Raw genomic sequence first — 20,884 nt, 5'->3', positions numbered from 1 at the left:
TTTTAACAAATGTGTATCTGAAGAAATCATTTGGCACACACCTCCCAGTAACATCACTATAAATAACATGTACGTTGAAAAGAAATTGTATTCCTTAAATCATAGGAACTTGTAGACTTTTATGCAACACATTTAGAGGATTACTGTAATGGCATTTATCCTTAATATGACTTCAGACTATCTCAGTGGAAAAGTCGGCAATAAATAAATGTCTGCCTCAAAGTCTAGGGACTCAGCGTTTTTCATTCGAGGAAGCTGGGTTTAAGAAAACATTGAAATACACACTTAACTACTCTCTGTTTTTTTTTTAGCATGCACATCTCTGAAAGCCAACAAGAATTCTTCAGAATGCTGGATGAAAAAATTGAAAAGGTAAGAAGTAAAAATAAATTCCTTGTTTCAAGGGAAATATGCTAACTGCCTCATGAGTTAAGGTAATAATGTTCTGGTTTCTATGTTGCAAAGCTGTTCCTGTAAGAGTATGGGTAGAGAGTTAAAACAAAAGAAGCCCCCTCCCCCTGCCTCACACACAAAATGTGACTGTGAGAATGTTTAGCGTATACCAGAGCATCCAAGATTCTCGGCTTGTTGACCATTAATTAATTAAAGTGTGTAGGGCCAGATAGGGTCTAGCAGTGCTAGTAAGAGCCTTTGCCTAGAGACAGAACATTGCTCTCACTGCACATTGTCTGCACGTGATGCCTTGCTCTCGCTTCAGACTGCAGGCAAGAAGGTTCTTAGTACCTGCCAGAACTTATGGAATGTCTGCTGTATACCTGACACTGCTCTGAGTTCTCCTACAAACATCGCAAACCTGTTACAGTCAATACCGACCTCAGGAACATGGCTCTGAGACACGTTTTATCTTCCTTTTACAGAAAAGGAAACTAAGGCTCATAATATTTGAATAACTTACCAAGGTTTGCAAGGCTGGTAGTGGTCCAGTTGGAATTTCAGCCCACATCTGCCTCACTCCAAAGCCGAGACTCCCAAGTTGCTTCTCTAGGAGTGTGTGCGTTTTACAATGACAAGAAGATCTGTGTGGAAAATTGAACCCATACTTAGGATCTCAGAGTGCCATATGCTAATCAACTGAATGAAGTATGGAAGATGGTAACAATTAAAGGCTTACTTGCAGACTTGCAGAATTTAAATGCATCACCGCAGGGGGTGAATTTAAATACTGAAGTTATAAATCTGAGTATTGTCATTTGAAAACCTTGTTCTGAAGAAGAGTACAATCCTAAATTCAGAACATAGCACAACTGTGGTTAAGGCGTCATGGGCCAGTTTTGCCTTTGAATTTTTTCCATGTTTATTTTTATTTTTTACATTTTGTGGCCCTTTTATCTGAGCATCTGTTCACAAATTCCTAAGTTATGATACATATCACTCAATGGAAAATAATGAAGAAGGGCTTAAATTCACCAGTATTTCAGCAGCAGACCCCATTCTGAAATGGACCTCCTTAAAGAATAATTGTATAATCTTCTAATGCACCATTACAAGACCAGCAGATGTTACCAATGTGAAAGGTAGAGATGGGTGATGAATTAAAATGGTACTTTAATGCGTAGTATCACTTGGCTATACATAAATACTGATTTGCATGTAATTTTTTTTCATTATTAGTGAAATCCTGGCTCACATATGACTTTTTAGATTGAAAACTTCATCTGGGAATAATTACCAAGTTTCATGTATTGGTTCAAAACCTGTTCAAGATGTCAATAGCATTTGTTTTAATAAAGAAAAGCATAAAATAAATATTTCATTCCACTGTAATGGTGAAGATCTTTTCTTTCTCAGTTTATTTGGATTTTTTTCCTCCACTAGCTTTTTGGCAATAAAAAGATCTTAGTAGTCAGAGTTAGTCTGTAAAAACCAAAACCTGAATAGTAAGTTATCTTTTTAAACAAAATTTACAAACCCTGACAAGGCATTTAAGATGACCTAATCCCTTTCTGGTGTGTTTCCATAATAGAAATTCTACCTCCTTGCACTCACAACTGGAATTCATTGTTTCCATCTGAAATCCAATTTCCCTTTTTCCCTTTGCATCCAGGGTAATGACGTGTCTAACACAACAAAAGCAAAGTGCATAACTTGATCATTTGTTGGATAGAACCGTCCCTGGACAAAGGAACATTTGTAGACTCAACATAAACAGTATTCTCCCTATAAAATACATTTATATCTGAAGAAGAGCTTTTATATAACCTGTGACATGCACCCAGTTCTAGATGTCTAGTGGAATTTTCTGTCTGCTCTGAACCAAGCTTTCCTGTTTCTTCCCTCTTATCTAAAATCCACCCTTCTGAATATTGTGAACATGCTGTTCCGTGTACTATTTGACCATTGAGCCTCCAAAGTTAAAATGTTCCTCCTTAATATATGCATTTGGCTTAATACAATCCTCACCATATTTTATATAGCCCAAATTGGAAGTTGGGTTCTTACAAATTATTCTCCTGACTTTTCACCATTGCTAGATATTTCTTTGGTACAAGTTAGCATGGGGACAACTAACTATACATGCAACTCAGATCTGTTCTGTAGGTTTCCTAGGGCTGATTTAAAAAAACAAAAAAACTCAGAGCTTCATGCTGAAAATTGGAGTCATTCTAAGAGAGCTTGAGTTTTGAGATTTAATCTCTCTCAAAATGTCCAGAAATTGCTTTTTCTTTCTTAAACTGATAAGAAGTAAAATGGACTGAATGTGGGGAGATTTAAACCTGCTCTTCCTTGATTCTTCTTTTGTATTTATTGAATGTCTGCAGGATGTGGTTTCAATTTACCCTTCAACTCTTGACACCAGAAGAAATCTCTGCTCTCTCAAGATAGATGTAAAAGTACCATTAGAATAAAAAAAACTAGGGACGCGTCTGGGTGGCCCAGTTGGTTGAGCCTCCAACTTAAGCTCCGGGCATAATCTTGTGGTTCATGAGTTCGAGCCCCACATCGGTCTCCGCTCTGATGGTACGGAGCCTGCTTGGGATTCTCGCTGTCTCCTTTCTCTCTGCCCCTTCCCCGCTCATGTCTTCTCTCTCTCTTAAGATGAATAAATAAACTTTAAAAAAATAAACTAGGACTATTAGGTGGTATAATATTTCTAGTGAAACTTAAATTTGGACTGCTCTCATTCAGAGGTGATCATGGTGCCGAGGTGCAGTTTACCTTTGCACCGCAGCTGGACCAGCATTTTCTAAGTAGTGGTGGCAAAGAAAAGAAGGTTGCAAAAATACATTTAAAAAAGCTAACTTGGGACACCTGGGTGGCTCAGTCGGTTAAGCATCCAACTTGAGCTTAGGTCGTGATCTCATCGTGCCTTGAGTTCAAGCTGAACCCACATCGGACTCTCTGCCATCAGCACACAATTGTCACTATGAGCCAGGTCCTCCTGTTCTGAACACAGGTGTCTGTGGGGTCAGTTATTAAAACTTGAGGTCCGTTAACCAGGCAATCAGGACAGCTTCGTGGACACTTGGTACCATTTCAGGTGCTCTGGTGGTGTGTAGGAGGCCAGGACGCTGAGCTCCATCTGGAGATAACCAAGGGAGAGCTTTTGACAGAGAGCAGGGAGAGTTCCAAAGAGCTCTGTTTGATTGATTTACTTTTGCATTTCCTTTTTGGAGAGTAAAAATCCTCTGAAACAACAGGGGCACCTCATTTGTTTTTACCTCATTATTTTTTACACGGATATCTAACTGATTCCATTGGAATCTATAGTTGTTTTGCCTGACAGTTCACAGACTCCTGAACCTTATGTGAAGTGGTGACATTTGTCTAATTTTGCAACTTAGAGAAAATGATAGTTTACTGCAGAGCAAGGTAATGATTTTAAATTCTAGTTTTTCATTGTATTTAGAGGAGAAAGAAGGTATCTAGATTATTAAAAGTTGGCCCCATGGAGGAGATTCTGAGTATACTACCAAATACAGATTACATAAGATTTTAAGATATGCTTTCTTCTATACATTTGGGTTTAATTGTTAGAAGCAAAACAAGTAAATACATGTATTCATAGGAATTATAGTATCTTCTCTAGGCAAGAACAAGTATATATATTTGCTTTATGAGGATATAAGAATAGCTGATGACCAAGGAGTCTGTTGCCCCCCCCCCCCCCCCGCGAGACACCTCTGGGTGTCTATATAATATATATATACATATACACACACACACACACACACACATATATATATATATACACACATAATTTATTTATTTTGACAGAGAGAGAGGGAGAGTGAGGGAAGGGCAGAGAGAGGGAGAGAGAGAGAAAATCCCAAGCAGGCCCTGCACTGTCAGTGCAGACCCAGATGCGGGCTCAGACTCACAAACCATGGGTTCGTGACCTAAGCTGAAGTCGGACGCTTAACTGACTGAGCCACCCAGGCGCACTAACACCTTTATATTAAATAAAGAATATCTCAGTACACTACCACTTGCATCTGGTTAGTTTTTCTCAAGCAAAATTGTAAACTTTGTTGGTGGTGAGTATCTTTTTGGAATCTGGTAAAAGTGATAAAGAGTCTCCCTATAAAAATGTACATTAGTGGTGCCTGGGAGGCTCAGTTGGTTAAGCATCAGACTCTTGATTTCGACTCAGGTCATGATCTCACAGTTGGTGAGATTGAGCCCCATGTTGGGCTCTGTGCTGGCAGCATGGAGCCTGCTTGGGAGTCTGGCTCTCCCCGTCCCCTACTCACACACACACACTCGCTCTCTCCTCTCTCTCTCAGAATAAACATCTTTTTTTTAATGCACATGATACCATATACACTAATTTCTTAAGTCAAATGTCAGAGTTGTGTAGTTCCCTGGAGCCTATCCCTGGGCCCCAGGCCAAGAACCTGTGGATTTCTTTATGATGCATATGATTGATGTGCTTCCCTCAAATCCGGGGCCCATTTGCACCCTTGAATCTTATCAGCAATGATCCATATAGGCGTCCGGTTTTAAAGATTAGAAGACTAGGGCTCCTAGGTCGATCAGTCAGTTGAGCATCCAACTTTGGCTCAGGTCATGATCTCACAGTTTGTGAGTTCGAGCCCCACGTCACGCTCTGGGTGGACAGCTCAGACCCTGGAGCCTGCTTCAAGTTCTGTGTCTCCCTCTCTCTGCCCCTTCCCTGATCATTCTCTCTCTCTCTCTCTCTCTCTCTCTCTCTCTAAATAAATAAATAAACATTAACAAAAATTTTTTTTTAATTTAAAGATTAGAAAACTGAGTGCAGATAATTCCCATGCAAAGACATTCTCCTTTTTTTCGTACTTTCCTTCCTTCTTCTCAAAAGTAGCTGAAAGTACTTCACCCCCAAGGCTGAGCCACCAGCATACCTAGTGTGTCGTCTCACTTATTCCTGTGTGAGCTTGAGACTACCACCGTTGACTGGCACTATTCATTGGAGCATTTTAGGGAAATGTCTGAGAAAGAACAGTCTGCGATTTAAAATCAGCTGATTTTAAAAGATGTTCATCTGTAGACCTGTACATCTGTTATTAAAAAGGCATTCACACTTAGAAAATGTTTGCATTCCTGGAGTGGCCTGATTCCCTTGGCCCCAAAACTAACCTAGTTGGTAAGAGAGCAGGTCTGCATTTATCAATTTATTCCAGGGCTCCTCCTCTTAATATTACATCAGCTCAGTCTGAACCATGTCTTGATCAGAAGGTGTTTGCTTTTCACCCGGTGAAGACAGGGTCTGGCTTGTAATTACAAATTCTGAGTAGACTGTGTGACCTCACAGCTGCTGTAGAATCACATACAATGTTTGAGAGGCGCAGCTGATGACAGGTTTTACTCCTTGGTGGTGGGTTTGAGGGCCTCCTCAGTGCCCACTAGTTGAGAAACATGGGACTGTTGTCTCCAATCCTCAGGAATGTGGCACAGCCTGCCCGTGTGTGCAGAGGAAATCATAGGGTGTACCTCCCTTCTCACTTTCACTTCTGGTAACAACCAAGACCCTCAACAGCCCTCAACACTGGCGGAGAGGCCCTTGCTGGCACGTATACTTTGGAAGTGGGCTGGGCTGCCAGTAGCATTTCAGTAAACAATTTCTTGCTCCATGCTAAGCATAGTGTGGCCTTGCTTTTGCTAATAACCAGACCCTTCCTTGTGTTTCCCTTCATCCCTCTGCCTCTTCTGCTCTCTCTCCTGTATGTACCTTTCCTCATACATCAGCCAATGTAAAGCTATAATTACAAGGGTAAGGATGTGACTCAGTCCTGTTTTGTTTTTCTCCGTACTGAAGAGTCGTGGTGATGATGTTGGTGTAGGAACCACTGGCAAAGGGTGCACACGCTCTGGGCTCCCATCCTAGCGCTCCCAGGTAGCTGAGAGTAATAGACGGTGCAGCCAAGGAAGAGAAAGGAGGCGACAGATCTGGAAGACATGCAGCACACACAGTCTCTGCTCACTTTCTTTTCTCCGGAGGGCTTGATGTTCAGAGAGTTCTTGAGGTGCTGTCGGCCTGGCTCTTTAGGGAGCAGCCGAGGAGAAGAGTTCAGAGTCCAGAACAGTGTAGTACAGGAATGCAAATAAGAACCATTCCATTTTAATGAATGAAGTGTGGCCAGCAGTGCTCTGAACCCCACGGTAATGCGCGGCGCGATCCGTGGTTGGTGTCATGTTGCTGTGGGTGCGGTACTTAGGCCAGGGGAGGTACCATTCAGAACAGAAAGACGGTGACACTGGTATGTGTCATTCCCTTGTGCCCATTCGGTTTCTCCTTTCTGTCCTCTTCTCAGGCTGTTTCCCTTCCTCTCCATGGCCCTTCCACTCACTGCGTTCGGCAGCCGCGGGCATTGTCCTAGCCCTGCAGAGAGTTTGCTGAGATAGAGAGGGTGCCAACCTCTATGACTGCTGCTTTTTTGTGTACGAGTCTCTAAAAGGACTCAAAGAATTAAACAGGGAGTTTCCTTAGGATAAGAATTGGGTCTCATTTGTCTTTGTTTCTTCAGAACCTAGCACAGGGCCTGGGACTGAACAGATACTTACTAATCTTGTTGAATGAGAGAGAGCATGGCACAAATAAGACAAGTGGGCTTAGCAGAAGTGAAAGCCTACAAAGGAAGGAGGTGTGGTCAGGCAGACTCCTCCAGCAGAGGGCTCAGCAAGATTGGAAGTGTTCTTAACAAAGAACAGCAGAGCAGGTAGACAGCGGGGACAATGCCAAGACCTGGACTGAGAGAGGTCGAGGAACGAAGCAGCACCACGTAAGAGAAAGAACCTGTGCTTCCAACCTGGGCCAGATCTGAGGGCCACCTCTAGTCTTAGCTGTGTGACCCCAGGCTAATTGTTTAACCTTTCTGATCCTCTGGTTCGCCACCAAAAAATTTGCATAATAATACCAACTTGTCTGGGAAATTGAAGATCATTCACCAAAGAGTCTCTAGCTGAGAGTTTGAAATGCGCTCTGTGATCGGTAGCTCTTACTTTGATTGAAGTTGTTTGTATCCTCATCATCAAGGCTATTTGTTGAAATTGAGGGGGTTTGCGAGGGGGCTAAACCTGAAACTAAAAATGCAGAATTTAACAGCTTGAATCTCCCTTGAGCAAAAGTGCCTGCCTATGGTAGAGATGTCTCTCCTTATAGGTAGAGTGTTAGTGCACTCTCCAGTGCACTGACCGGCCTGCCTCCTGTGGTATATACATGTTAAGGAATTAGATTCATGTGAACATTTTTAGAGCCATTAAATAGCCTCGTGCTAGCTTCTGAGCTGTGATTACAGAATGAGTCAGTGAGTCAGTGGCCTGGGTACAGCTGGATCCCTATATATATTTTTCGTGTCTGGAAGTTTCCTTCTTTTTTAACTCTTACAGATTTTTTAAAAACTTGCTTTTGCAAATAGTAATACCTGCCACAAAATGCTTGTGATAGCAACAAAAATTACAATAAGTTAGGAAAAGGGGTCTCCCCAGAAATCATTAAAATGATAAGATTGGCTTCTCTTGATTCATTTGATGAGCATATCTGGGATGTGTTCTCTGGATCCAGAAATGAGTCAGGGGCCAGTAGGAGGTGCATAATTTAAAAGTTGGATTCTTGCCTTTAGGGAACTTCTAGAAGCATAAAATTTCAAGTTAAAAGGAACTTTAGATTGCCCCCAACTCTTTAAAATTCCCACTAGTATTATGAACCCTCTGTAGCAAAGAATGACATATGTCCATTTATATCATTTGGGAAAGAATTATGAAGCATATTATGTTCTGTATATTTCTTGAAAGTTTTATTCTGAGATAATCTTGTCATTTATGGATATTTATTCCTCTCTTTGAAGTTCTGTTGAGTGGAAACATATTCTGTTTCATTCCTAGAGAAGGCATTCTTGGAGCAGACAATTCTAGATTACCCTCATTTAATCCCATTTCCCTAAACAGATTCAAAAGAGGAATACCAAAATTCTTTAAACTCATATTCCCAAAATTAGTTGCTGAAGGTTTGGAGATATTTAATCATACCCTGCCTCCATTCTGGGTTCTTAACAAACTGAAAATAGGCACAAGGATCCAGGTAATTATCATGGATCAGTGCCCCCCTTATGAATGACCCTCATAATCCCCAAATCTAGACCTTCTAGTGAACTAGTTTGGAATATATTTGCTTTTAAAATTTATTTATTTATTTTGAGAGAGAGAGAGAGAGAGAAAGAGAGAATCCCAAGCAGCTTCATGCTATCAGTGCAGACCCTGATGTGGGGCTCAAACCCACAAACTGTGAGATCATGACCTGAGCCAAAACCAAGAGTCAGACATTCAACCGACTGAGCCACCCAGGCACCCCTAGAGTATAATTGTAACACTTAAAACATTGAAAGGATCTGTAGCTGGAATATATAAAGAAGTACAATTAATACAAACCAATAAAAACCATCAATGAAACCTCTGGGTCTGCATGCTTGAAATTATTTTTACATCTGTACAATAAAGTTCACTGAAGCATTCTGTGTTTGATAGCAAAAAGAAAGAATGAATGAACTGGAAGCAGCCTAAGTGTCCACCTCTAGAAGAATGAATAGACTGAACTGTAGGAATCTATAGTGCAATATTATACAGCAGTTCAAAAGAAATGAATCAGGTATATATATGGACTGATAGATTTGAAACCATATTATTTTATTTTATTTTATTTTATTTTATTTTATTTTATTTTATTTTTTAAATTTACATCCAAGTTAGCATATAGTGCAACAGTGATTTCAGGAGTAGGTTCCTTAACGCCCCTTATCATTTAGCCCATCCCCCCTCCCACAACCCCTCCGGTAACCCTCTGTTTGTTCTCTGTATTTAACAGTCTCTTATGTTTTGTCCCCCTCCCTGTTTTTGGATTATTTTTGCTTCCCTTCCCTTGTGTTCATATGTTCTGTGTCTTAAAGTCCTCATATGAGTGAAGTCATATGATATTTGACTTTCTTTGACTAATTTCACTCAGCATAATACCCTCTAGTTCCATCCACGTAGTTGCAAATGGCAAGATTTCATTCTTTTTGATTGCCGAGTAATGCTCCACTATATATATATACCACTTCTTCTTTATCCATTCATCCATCGATGGACATTTGGGCTCTTTCCATACTTTGGCTGTTGTTGATAGTGCTGCTATAAACATTGGGGTGCATATGTCCCTTTGAAACAGCATACCTGTACCCCTTGAATAAATACCTAGTAGCGCAATTGCTGGGTTGTAGGGTAGTTCTGTTTTTAATTTTTTGAGGAGCCTCCATACTGTTTTCCAGAGTGGCTGCACCAGTTTGCATTCCCACCAGCAGTGCAAAAGAGATCCTCTTTCTCCACATCCTCGCCAACATCTGTTGTTGCCTCAGTTGTTAATGTTAGCCATTCTGACAGGTGTGAGGTGGTATCTCATTTGATTTGTATTTCCCTGATGAGTGATGTTGGGCATTTTTTCATGTGTCAGTTGGCCATCTGGATGTCTTCCTTAGAGAAGTGCCTATTCTTCACCCATTTCTTCACTGGATTATTTGTTTTTGGGGTGTTGAGTTTGTTAAGTTCTTTATAGATTTTGGATACTAACCCTTTATCTGATATGTCACTTGCAAATATCTTCTCCCATTCTGCAGTTGCCTTTTAGTTTTGCTGATTGTTTCCTTTGCTGTGCAGAAGCTTTTATTTTGATGAGGTCCCAGTAGTTCATTTTTGCTTTTGTTTCCCTTGCCTCTGGAGACGTAAGAAGTTGCTGCAGGCAAGATCAAAGAGGTTTTTACCTGCTTTCTCCTCAAGGATTTTGATGGCTTCCTTTCTTACATTGAGGTCTTTCATCCATTTTGAGTTTATTTTTGTGTCTGGTATAAGAAAGTGGTCCAGGTTCATATTTCTGCATGTTGCTGTCCAGTTTTCCCAGCACCACTTGCTGAAGAGACTGTCTTTATTCCATTGGATATTCTTTCCTGCTTTGTCAAAGATTAGTTGCCCATATGTTTGTGGGTCCATTTCTGGGTTCTCTATTCTGTTCCATTGATCTGAGTGTCTGTTTTTGTGCCAGTATGAAACCGTATTATTAAGTGAACAGAGGAATATGCAGAATGATGAAAATGGTATGATATGATGCCAATTTAAAAATGTAAAAATAAAGGTGCCTGGGTGGCTCAGTCGGTTAAGCATCTGACTCTTGATTTCATCTCACGTCATGATATTGCAGTTTGTGGGTTTGAGCCCTGCATCAGGCTCTGGGCTGACATCCCGGAACCTGCTTGGGATTCTCTCTCTGCCCCTCCCCTGCTCACACTCTCTCCCTCAAAAATAAACTTTAACCAAAAAAAAAGTGAAAATACCGTATGTTGTTTATAGATGGGCATTAAGCAAGTATTTATGAAGCACCAGCTATATACCATGTAGTGATAGACACACACACACACACACACACACACACACACACACATACACGGTGTGTATGCACACATTAGTATGGTATATTTTTACATGATATATTTATAACTGGAATGTATTTACATCTGTTATATGTTTAAACATACATATACATATAAAGTATAATTTATTTGATATAGTAGGAATATGGTATGAACACTAGAGTATCAGAAATGGGCTGGAAGAACACATACTACTCCCATGACCCTGCTTGCCCCTGGGGATGGGGAAGGAGCCCAGGACTGGGTGGCACTTCCATCCGGGAGGGTGGGAGCCAGCAGCAAATGTCACAAAATATCACTGCTTCTTTTTTTTTTTTATTTTTTTTTAATGTTTTCTTTATTTTTGAGACAGAGAGAGACAGAGCATGAGCAGGGGAGGGACAGAGAGACAGGGAGACACAGAATCCGAAGCAGGCTCCAGGCTGTCAGCACAGAGCCCGGCCCGGGGCTCGAACCCACAAACCGTGAGATTGTGACCTGAGCCGAAGTCGGACGCTCAACCGACTGAGCCACCCAGGCGCCCCAAAATATCACTGCTTCTTATGTCCACATGATAGAAATACAGTGTTTGTTACATTCTTTCTACTTTTCTGTGTCCTTTAAATTTCTCAAAATGAACAGAAGCCTATGAAAACAGGAATATGTGACAAAACATGTGGTGGAAAAAAGTCTGACTACATGCTGGTCACTGGCCTTGCTCACATCTTCCACTGCATCCCAGCAGAAGAAAAGCTTCAAGAAACACTAAGATCCAGGCACCAAGCAATGCTCTAAGTCACCCAAAATGCTCCTGGTTTAGACTTCACTAAACTTCCAAGGATTCTGATAATTATGATCAGAGATGCAGTTGACTTCTGTTCATGGTTTTGCTTATTGGCCAATTGGCCAAATGTGTGACAATCTTTAATTTAATCAGAGCTTTGCATCAGGCTAAACAGTCCCTACAAATCCAGTCAGTTCTGCTTGCCCCCGTCTGTCATGTGTCATGTGGGCCTCCTTCAGTTGTCATCCTTGCAAAAGGCTCATTCCCAAGAAATGCATTAGGTTCATCACGCCAGTGGGACCCTCAGGATCCATAATGAAGTCCCAAGGACCCTGCTTTTCCTTCTCTTTCAGCGTGCAGCTCGGCCATCTTAGCCATGTCCTAAATGAGGAGGGAAGCCACACGGACATGTTCTCCCCGTCCCTGGGCCCAGGACACCCATTCCTCATTGGTCCGCTCATATCTGGCTAATCCACTCTTCTGCCTTTTATAGGCAGGGACCTCCCATCAGTAGCCATGGTTCCCTTCCTGGCCAAATGCATGTGCTTCCTATTCTGAAAGCAAAGAGAAAGGGAAGGGGTGGTGAACACTGATCCAACAAATAAGGTCTCTCCTCTCTGTAGGGAGGAAGGAAAGGAACCCACCTTTCACACTCTCTCTCATCTTCTAGCTTGTGAGCAGTAACGGGCAAACATCCTCCACTCTCTCCATCTGTGACTGACTGGGTCAGTCTCCATCACCATCTATAGAGCCTCAGGGGTGAGACAGTTGGGGGTGGGGGGCATGATGGGGTTCCCTAACCCAGCAAGAGAGCTCAGTCCCATCTGACTCCTTCAGACTGTTCTCAGTTAAAAGCTGTAAGGAAAGGAAGTGGGTGCTTAGTCTCCCCAAGTCCCAAGCCATGTTCAATGTACATTCTGGGGTATAAGCGATTAGTTCTGAACAGAGAGCTCTAAAGAGTTTGTCTGGAAGACACATCTTTGTCAAGAGGCATAAGGATTGAAATCCCAAACTTGCTAAAGCAATTGTCCTGAAGGAAGTGAACCTTAGAGAAGCCATGAGGCTTTATGTCCTAGAAGAAGTGAACCTTAGAGGGGACCCATGAGGCTCAATCTACCAAATAGGTTGTCCTGGCCTGGAGGTGAGGGGGTGGTATTTAAATCTTAACTCTTACAGGGGAGCCTGGTTGGCTCAATCAATTGAGCATACGACTTTGGCTCAGGTCATGATCTCATGGTCGATGAGTTTGAGCCCCGTGTTGGGCTCTGTTGACAGCTCAGAACCTGGAGCCTGCTTTGGATTCTGTGTCTCCTTCTCTCTGCAACTCCCCTGCTCTCTCTCTCTCTTTTTTCTCTCTCTCTCTCAAAAAAAAAAAAATATATATATACATTAAAAAAAAATCTTAACGCTTACACCTGAGAATAGACTAAGACATCCCTTTGAATTAAGTCCATCAAATGGCCTGGAAATCTTCCACAAAGAATTCCACAAAAATTTGTTATATCTATTTATCATTAGAAGAAATCAGTTAAAACAGGAAAAAATTTTATAAGATAACATTAAGTGGAAAAAAAACAAAAAAAAAGATGTGTCTATCATTGGATTGAAACTATATAAAAATAACATATGAACAGAAATTTAAATGAAACTTGGAAAGTCTCCAATTTATTAGGAAGATAGATTGTAGCAAAATTTTTATTTTGATTGATGCTTTTCTTGTTTGTAAAATAAGAACAATTTTGTAAAATGACATTTTAGAAGAGAACTCTGGTTCCATCTTGAGAGACATTTCTCTCAAGATGGAAATTATCTCTGTTGCTTGAGCTTCTAGGAAGAAGGCCAAACCCTTGACAGTGTTAGCCACTGATGGTAATTCTGTTCTCTGGAACAGGAGTGGGCAAAGTATAGCCCATGGGCCAAATCTAGTTTACCAAACAAGAATGGTTTTTACATATTTCAGTGGTTTGGAAAAGCAAGAAAGCAGGATAAATTTTCTGACGTGAAAAAGTATGTGAAATTCCAATTTTAGTGTCCACAAATAAAGTTTTATTGGAACACAGCCACGCTCATTCTTCTACTTTATCTATGGCTGCCTTCATGCTCACAACAGTAGGGCTGAGCTGCAACAGAGACCGTATGGAATGCAAAGCCTAAAATATTTACTATTTGGCCCTTCACAGAGAAAGTTACCAAACACCTGCTGTAGGACATCAGTTCAAAATGGCCTAGAGATAGGAACCTCCCACCGTATTCTAACTCCCACTCACCTCTGCATGGGGAAGGGGCGTCACTGAAGTCATCCAAGTGCCAATGACAGAAAGAGCTTAAGGAATATGTGCCTTTAAAGCTTCTAAAACGTCCTTCTTTTTTGTTCCTAGAATGAGGATTCCTGTGTAACAAACGCTTGGTGGGGGTTTTACAGCCATTTAGTTAATACTCGCTCTCCCTTGGGAATGAAGAGCTGATATACTGGGACAGCTGTCATTGCTGCTGTTATCGTGGTGATCATTCCTGTGTATGGTCAAAGAAACAGTCAGAAGCTGTCACACTCCTACTGCTCTTTACAAACGAGACCTTTTTTCCAACTGAAATCACAATGTGTGAGTCTAATTAGAATAAAGCTCATTAGAAACAGAGGTGGCCATTAATGCCTTGACTGATTTTTCTAAGGAGGTAAGCCGGAGGAGGAGACTTTAACAGCACAGCTAATTATTCTTGCTTTTCTCTGGCATTTCCTCAAAAGTGTGGTTAAATCGTTGTTGGGCTGTTAGGGAAAATGCTGTTGGAACACTGACCGATAGAGGCCCCACCACTTGCAGCCCTGAGGAAGGGGTGGAGGGTGCCTGCTTCTGGCCCCCTGCCCCGCAGAGAGAAGTTGGAATAGCAGCCCCTGGGGGTGGCCTTCATTCCATTTGTCTCCCTTTCCCACCTCCTGCCTCCTCCACATCATGGGGGTTCTGGTTTCTAGCTCATCATTCACAGATGCTCTAGCTTTGGAATGAGCTTTTCTGCCCCTGTATTCCTGGTGCAGGGACAGAGCATAAGTGTCCAAATTTCCATGGAAACATGGGTCTGAGGTTGCCTCTGGATGGTGATGCCTGGAGGAAAAGGTTGGGGGAAAAAACTTGTGGGGCGGGGGGGCGCACGGTGCGCAGAGCAAGGAGATGGCCCACTGAATTTCTGCCCCAAAACACAGTTGCAGCAATTATGTTTCACGAATCAAGGTGTTCTTTGGCACCTGAAAGCCAGTCCCACAAAGCCGGGTAGAAGTCTGTCAGGGGCAAAGCTAAGTCAAGAAACTGAGACTCAGGATGCCCATAATTAGGAAGAGAGGAGGAAGATGAATCATATAAAGGAAGCACACAGGGAGTAGGAGAATCAAAATAATGTACAGGCCAGAAACTAACAGAGGTTCCTGGTGTCATCCAGAGAGATCAAGGAGAGGAGACTCAGTCAGTCAATCAGTCAGTCAGCAAACAAGAGCCTGCTTTATGACAAGTGTAACTCACAGTTCCAGACAGAAATAAACCTCCTTAAAACAAAACTCTATAATTGGCCTTTGTTACCAAGCTTAATGCTTGCTTTCTACAAACATGAGAATCTTCACTAAGGTATTTAGTTCCCTGGCCCCTGTGAAGTTTTCGAATCAGAACTTCATGACAACAGCGAAGACTGAGTTTACGACTCCTGACTAAATATTATAAAAAGAGAACCAGACTGGGAATGCAAACTGGTGCAGCCACTGCGGAAAATATAACTACCTACGATCCAGTAATAGCACTACTGGGTATTTACCCAAAGAATACAAAAATATTAATTCAAACAGATAAACGCATCCCTGTGTTTATTGTAGCATTATTTACCGTAGCCAAGATATGGAAGCAACACAAGTGTCCATGGATAGATGAATGGATAAAGAAGATGTGGAACACACACACACACACACACACACACACACACACACATTGGAATATTGTTCAGCCATAAAAAGAATGAAATCTTGCCATTTGCAACAACATGGATGGATCTAGAGTACAATGCTAGGTGAAATAAGTCAGATAAAGACAAATACCATATGATTTCACTCATATGTGGAATTTAAGAAACAAAACAAAAGAACAAAGGGAAAAAAAAAAGAGACAAACCAAAAAAATAGACTGTTTCTAATGGAGAACAAACAGATGGTTACCAGAGGGGAGGTAGATAGGGAGATGGGTGAAAGGGAGTAAGAATACACTTACCATGATGAGCCCTGAGTAATGGATAGAATTGCTGAACCACCTGAAACTAACATAACACTGTATGTTAACTATACTGGAATTAATTTTTTTTTAAAAAGGAGAGCTGGTGTTCCTATTGGCACTTGTAATTGAACTGTCCAGATGCACATTTTTTAATCCAAATATAAAAGTGCTTTTGCTTTGTCCAAAAAAAAAGAGAGAGGACCAGACATGATTCCTTCTGTGGTTTATACATAGGTATTATTTATATAAATAAGAATGATGAGTAGTGAACAGTGGGATTCTGATATCAGCCTTTGTTCCCCCTCCATGCATTCCTGCTGCCCTCTGCTAGGTTCCAGGCTGTTCTTAGAACCAGACTGTGCCCCAGTCTCTGCTGATACTTGTGTTCAAACCTTACTCTTTGTCAGCTGTGTTGTTTCTCTTTTAATTTTTTAATGTTTATTTATTTTTGAGAGAGAGAGAGAGAGTGAGAGCAGGGGAGGGACAAAGAGAGAGAGGGAGACACAGGATCCGAAGCAGACTCCAGGCTCTGAGCTGTCAGCACAGAGCCCAACATGGGGCTTGAACTCACAAACCAGGAGATAGCAACCTGAGCTGCAGTCGGACGCTAAACAAACTGAGCCACCCAGGTGCCCCTCAGCTGTGTTGTTAAAGAGGACTGCTTTTTCTTGTGGGATTCACAAAATATTGACAATTTCCTTCACTTATTAAAGTCCCAAGACACTTCCTGAAAACATCATTTAATAGCCTACACACACACAGCACGGCCTCCCTCCAAACGCCTAAGTGTTCATAACCATTGTGATGTGGGCCACACAAGGATTCCATTAAGTACCAAAAAGACAAGGGTGAATAAGAGACCCACCCTGCTGCCTGCAGTAAGGGAGGCAAACATTTGGGTTAAAATCACCCTAAAGCCTGGTGGTGGGATAGAAGGACGACTGAGAGGGGAAGAGACCCATTCTCCCTGAGCCCTGGGGGAAATGTCACTTGTAGATACAAGGTTGAAACAACACTGTAAAGACTGAGTGGCTGCATGGAGACAGCTGGGGAAGGCGGTCTGAGAGAAGGGAACAATGTGTGTGAAAATACAGTGGTGCACAAGAAAGACCTGCCTGTGTGGGACGCGGTGGGTGATTGGTCCTGTTGTTTCATTCGTGTTTTTGGTAGCAGAGTGTTCATGGGCCGTACCTTGGTAACCATTTTTGTTCTTGGGATATTTGTGGGTTTTTTCACACCTAGTAAAAATGCTGCAATGAAAATATTTATACATACACTCCTAAGAACTTTATGAAGCTATAATTTACATACCATAAAACTTACTCATTTTCTATGTACAATGCAATCATTTATAGTAAATTTACCAAATTATGCAACCACCACCACCCTCCAGTTCTAGAACATTTCTATCACCTCAGGAAGGTCCCCCCTGCTTGCTTATAGTCAATCCTCTTTCCCACCTCCAGCCCCAGGGCAACAATGCATATATTTTTTTAAAAAACATATATTTGGGAGGGGCACCTGGGTGGCTCAGTCGGTTAAGCCACCGACTTTGGCTCAGATCATGATTGCACAGTTTGTGGGTTCAAGCCTCCCCGTTGGGCTCTGTGCTGGCAGAGCCTGGAGCCTGCTTCGGATTCTGTGTCTCCCTCTCTCCCTGCCCCTAACCCACTCGCATTCTGTCTTTGTCTCTCTCAAAAATGAATAAACATTAAAAAAGTTTTTAAGAAAGAAAGAAAGAAAAAGAAAGAAAGAAAGAAATAACATATATTTGGGGGTTTATCTTTGATACTGATTTCAATGATTGCTATAATAAGGAGTATGAACATTTTTGGGACTCATAGTACACATTACCAAGTTGCCTTTTGAAGCCACCATACCATTTTACATTCCTGCCAGCAACCTGGGATTTACGTTTCATTGTGGACTCTCAAGAATTGGGCATCACTGTTTTCCAATACCGTCAAATGATTGGATTTGTATTTTTTGATGACTGAAGCAGGCCACTTTTCTATTTATGTGTTCACTGGTCTTATTCCATTCTGAATGAGTTTCCAGTGTGTACCCATCCTTCTTACTGATATCCTCTTACTGTCCTTTTTTTATTATTATTATTGGTAGGAGCTTCTCCTATAACTTATTTACACACTGTATGCTACAGGTATTTTTCCATTATGAAATGTGCCTTTTCATTGTGTTATTTTTTGACATGCAGAAGTCTGTTTCCACATGATCAGATGTGTTCCTGTTTTTATTTTCTTGTGATCTTTTTCTATTGCTTTGTATAAGTTACTTCCCTCTTTCCATGAGAGCTGTTTCCCTCTCCAGAACTTTAACAGAAGTTCAGTTTGATGGTCTGTTACATTATGGTTAAGATTCAGCACATCAGTTCTCTTGGAGTCTGTCACTTCTGGTGATCCCCCTTGTCAGATACTTGATTCTTACGTATCTTGTGCTGTACATCTGGGGTATCTTATTCTGTGCCGGGGATTTTTTTGGATGCGTCCATTTTAATAAGAGCATGGGGGAAGTGGCGCCCATACAAAAGGGGGAAGATCTAGACGGAGCCATGTGATTCGCAGACGAGGGACCAAGGTGTGCTGTCAGTCTGGAAAGGCCTATCCTCTGATTCCAAAGGCCTGGATTAAGCCATCCTTTGGGAATTGCAAACAGGCAGAGCTTGGGTTCAGCTGTTGAACAGTTTCATGGGCAGCTTGGAAAACTATCCCCAAAGAGAAGGCTCCCTGTCTGGAATGCGGCACAATTCACTGAGCAGCTAACACGTTGCCGACGCTGGTCAAAAGCCCTGGAGATACAGCACTGCGTAAAACGCTTTCTGCCCACTTGATGCTTCTGTTCAAGAAAGAAGACAGCCAATAGCGAAAGGAACTAATATATGAATAATGCCAGGAAATGATAAATGATATAAATAAAAATGAAGCCGAGGTAGAAGGGCTATTGTGTACAGGGTGGGGTGTTCAGGGAAGACAGTGAGGTGGCATTTGAGCAGAGATCCAGAAACTGAGAAGTGATGAGTGTGGTGAGGGCTGATGGTGGTGGTGGGGGGGGGGGGGGGGATCTGGGATGGAGGGGGAGGGGCTAGCACCCACATGCCTGGCTTGTTTGAGGACCTAGGTGTAAATGACTCCTTCAGCTATGGGCCCAGTTTCTCACCTAGACAGTTTATTCACTGCTGCGTCTGTTGAACTCATTTTTCAATATCATCAAAAGAGCGCTAATGTATTAAATAACTTCCCGTGGGCCAAGCTTTGCTGAGCACCTTATGTGTTTTCTGATCCCTCAGCAACACTGCATGTTAGGTCACTTTCCCCATTTTACAGATGGGGAAACTGAGACTTGCTGCGTCCTCTCAGTAATATCCATCCAGTTGTCATCTACCCCCCTGGGAAAATCCTCTGTTCGTGGCTGATTGTTAGGTGCTTGAGGTGCATGTATTAGGCTGAAAGCCCACAGGTCTACAGAAATGTACTAGAGACTTCCATGATAAAATCAAACCTGAAACTGGACGGCCAGCCCTTGACCACTTGTCTAGTTAAACTTCAGGACCAAGGTACTTCAGAGGAACAATTCCTTGGTCCGAACTCACTCTTTGGGCTGCCCCTCTTTAAACTAGCAGAATTTAAAATTAGGATAATGGCTTTCCCTTCTCTTTTCCTTCACATCCCCAATTCTTAGCCCGGACATTTCAACCAACAAAGAATCCATACCCTGGAACCTTGGAAATGTATGCTCTGTGTTGACATAAACTTCTTGAAGTTCCAAGGAAATAATGCAGCTGAAGAGGACACAGAAAACCCATACAGAGTAGGGGCACAGTGGGGGAAATCTCCAGAGGCAAGAGCTCCTGAAGATTTTTGAGTCTGCACCAAGATGCTTCTGTGGTTCTTCAAACAGCCTTCCTTGTCAGCATTGTTGGGACTTTGCAGCCTCCTCCCAGGGATCTTGTTCCCCGTAGCTTTCAACAGGTCCTTTGCACAAGGGTGGAAATTGTGTCTCGAGGCCCCAATTCTGACTGCGGAAAGCAGTCTTTACAGACATCCCTTTCTGTAGCCGCATAAGGGGAAGGGCCTCCTTGGTCAGGAGAATTGCCGTGATTCTTCTAAACCCAGCTCACTCCCACTTCTGCCTTCTGACAGCTGAAGGTTCTCAGGTTCTCTTTTTAGCACAGTTCTTTATAAATTTAAATGAGATGTGCAGTCATGTTACAGAAGGTCTGCCCGCATGGGGGTGGGATGTGCCAGGAACCGTTCTCAGGTTCCCCTTCTAGAACGATGCCGGCCCTCCGGGAGCTCTTACTCTCCATGCCTTTGATTTCCAAGTTTTCTGTCCATGAAATATTTGGTTCTCAGAGCTGCTGGCAGGTGACAATAACAAAAGTGGAACTGATTAGAATTTGAAGTTAGTTGTCAACTCACTACAGTTCTAACAAAAAGGACGAGGATGAGCCCTGTGGTCTGTGGTCCTCTGAGGTTCCCCCCGCAGGTAACATGGCGCTTCTCCCACCTGGCAGGTGTCATTTGTCCAGGAAATAATGTCAGCAAAACAACTGTTGCCATTTTCCTCCACCTTCTCCTCCTCCTCCTCATAGTGGTTATAATTTCAGAGAAGAAAATGTTCAGGAAGTGATCATTGCAGTCTTGGGTTTACATAGACAGTTGATATAGTTTTGTCCCTCGAAAGGGGGCACTCCATTATGGTAACAGTAAACTTGGAGGGTCTAAAAGGCTCCTTCTGCTGTGTTAACCCTGTAACTCATTTACAGAGTTGGAGACACTGCTGTGTCAGTGAGGACATCCGTTCACATACGTGTGGCTCTCTGTCATTGCACGCAAGTTCTGTCTTGTGGATGAAGTGCCTTCTGCACACCACATTGGCTGGCTGGGGCTTTGCCTTGATTTGCGGCCTCTTTTAGGTATAAGAAAGGAAAGGACTTAGGGTCTGCCACAGAAGTGTATCCAAGGTCA

General features: G+C 42.2%; 1 protein-coding gene across 1 annotated transcript in view; it reads left to right on the top strand.

The window, feature by feature from the left end:
- CF3H1orf21 (chromosome F3 C1orf21 homolog) overlaps positions 1-20,884 on the top strand; it is a 145,265-nt gene that overhangs the window by 121,261 nt on the left and 3,120 nt on the right. Inside the window, exon 4 of the mRNA XM_042924633.1 lies at positions 312-372. Coding sequence (XP_042780567.1) covers positions 312-372 — 61 coding nt within the window. The remainder of the gene's footprint in view (positions 1-311; positions 373-20,884) is intronic.

The sequence above is a fragment of the Panthera leo genome, chromosome F3 (genome assembly GCF_018350215.1).
Source record: "Panthera leo isolate Ple1 chromosome F3, P.leo_Ple1_pat1.1, whole genome shotgun sequence".
Classification (NCBI taxonomy): domain Eukaryota; kingdom Metazoa; phylum Chordata; class Mammalia; order Carnivora; family Felidae; genus Panthera; species Panthera leo.
Note: the sequence above shows the minus strand (reverse complement) of the source record. Positions and strands in the feature narration are given on the sequence as shown.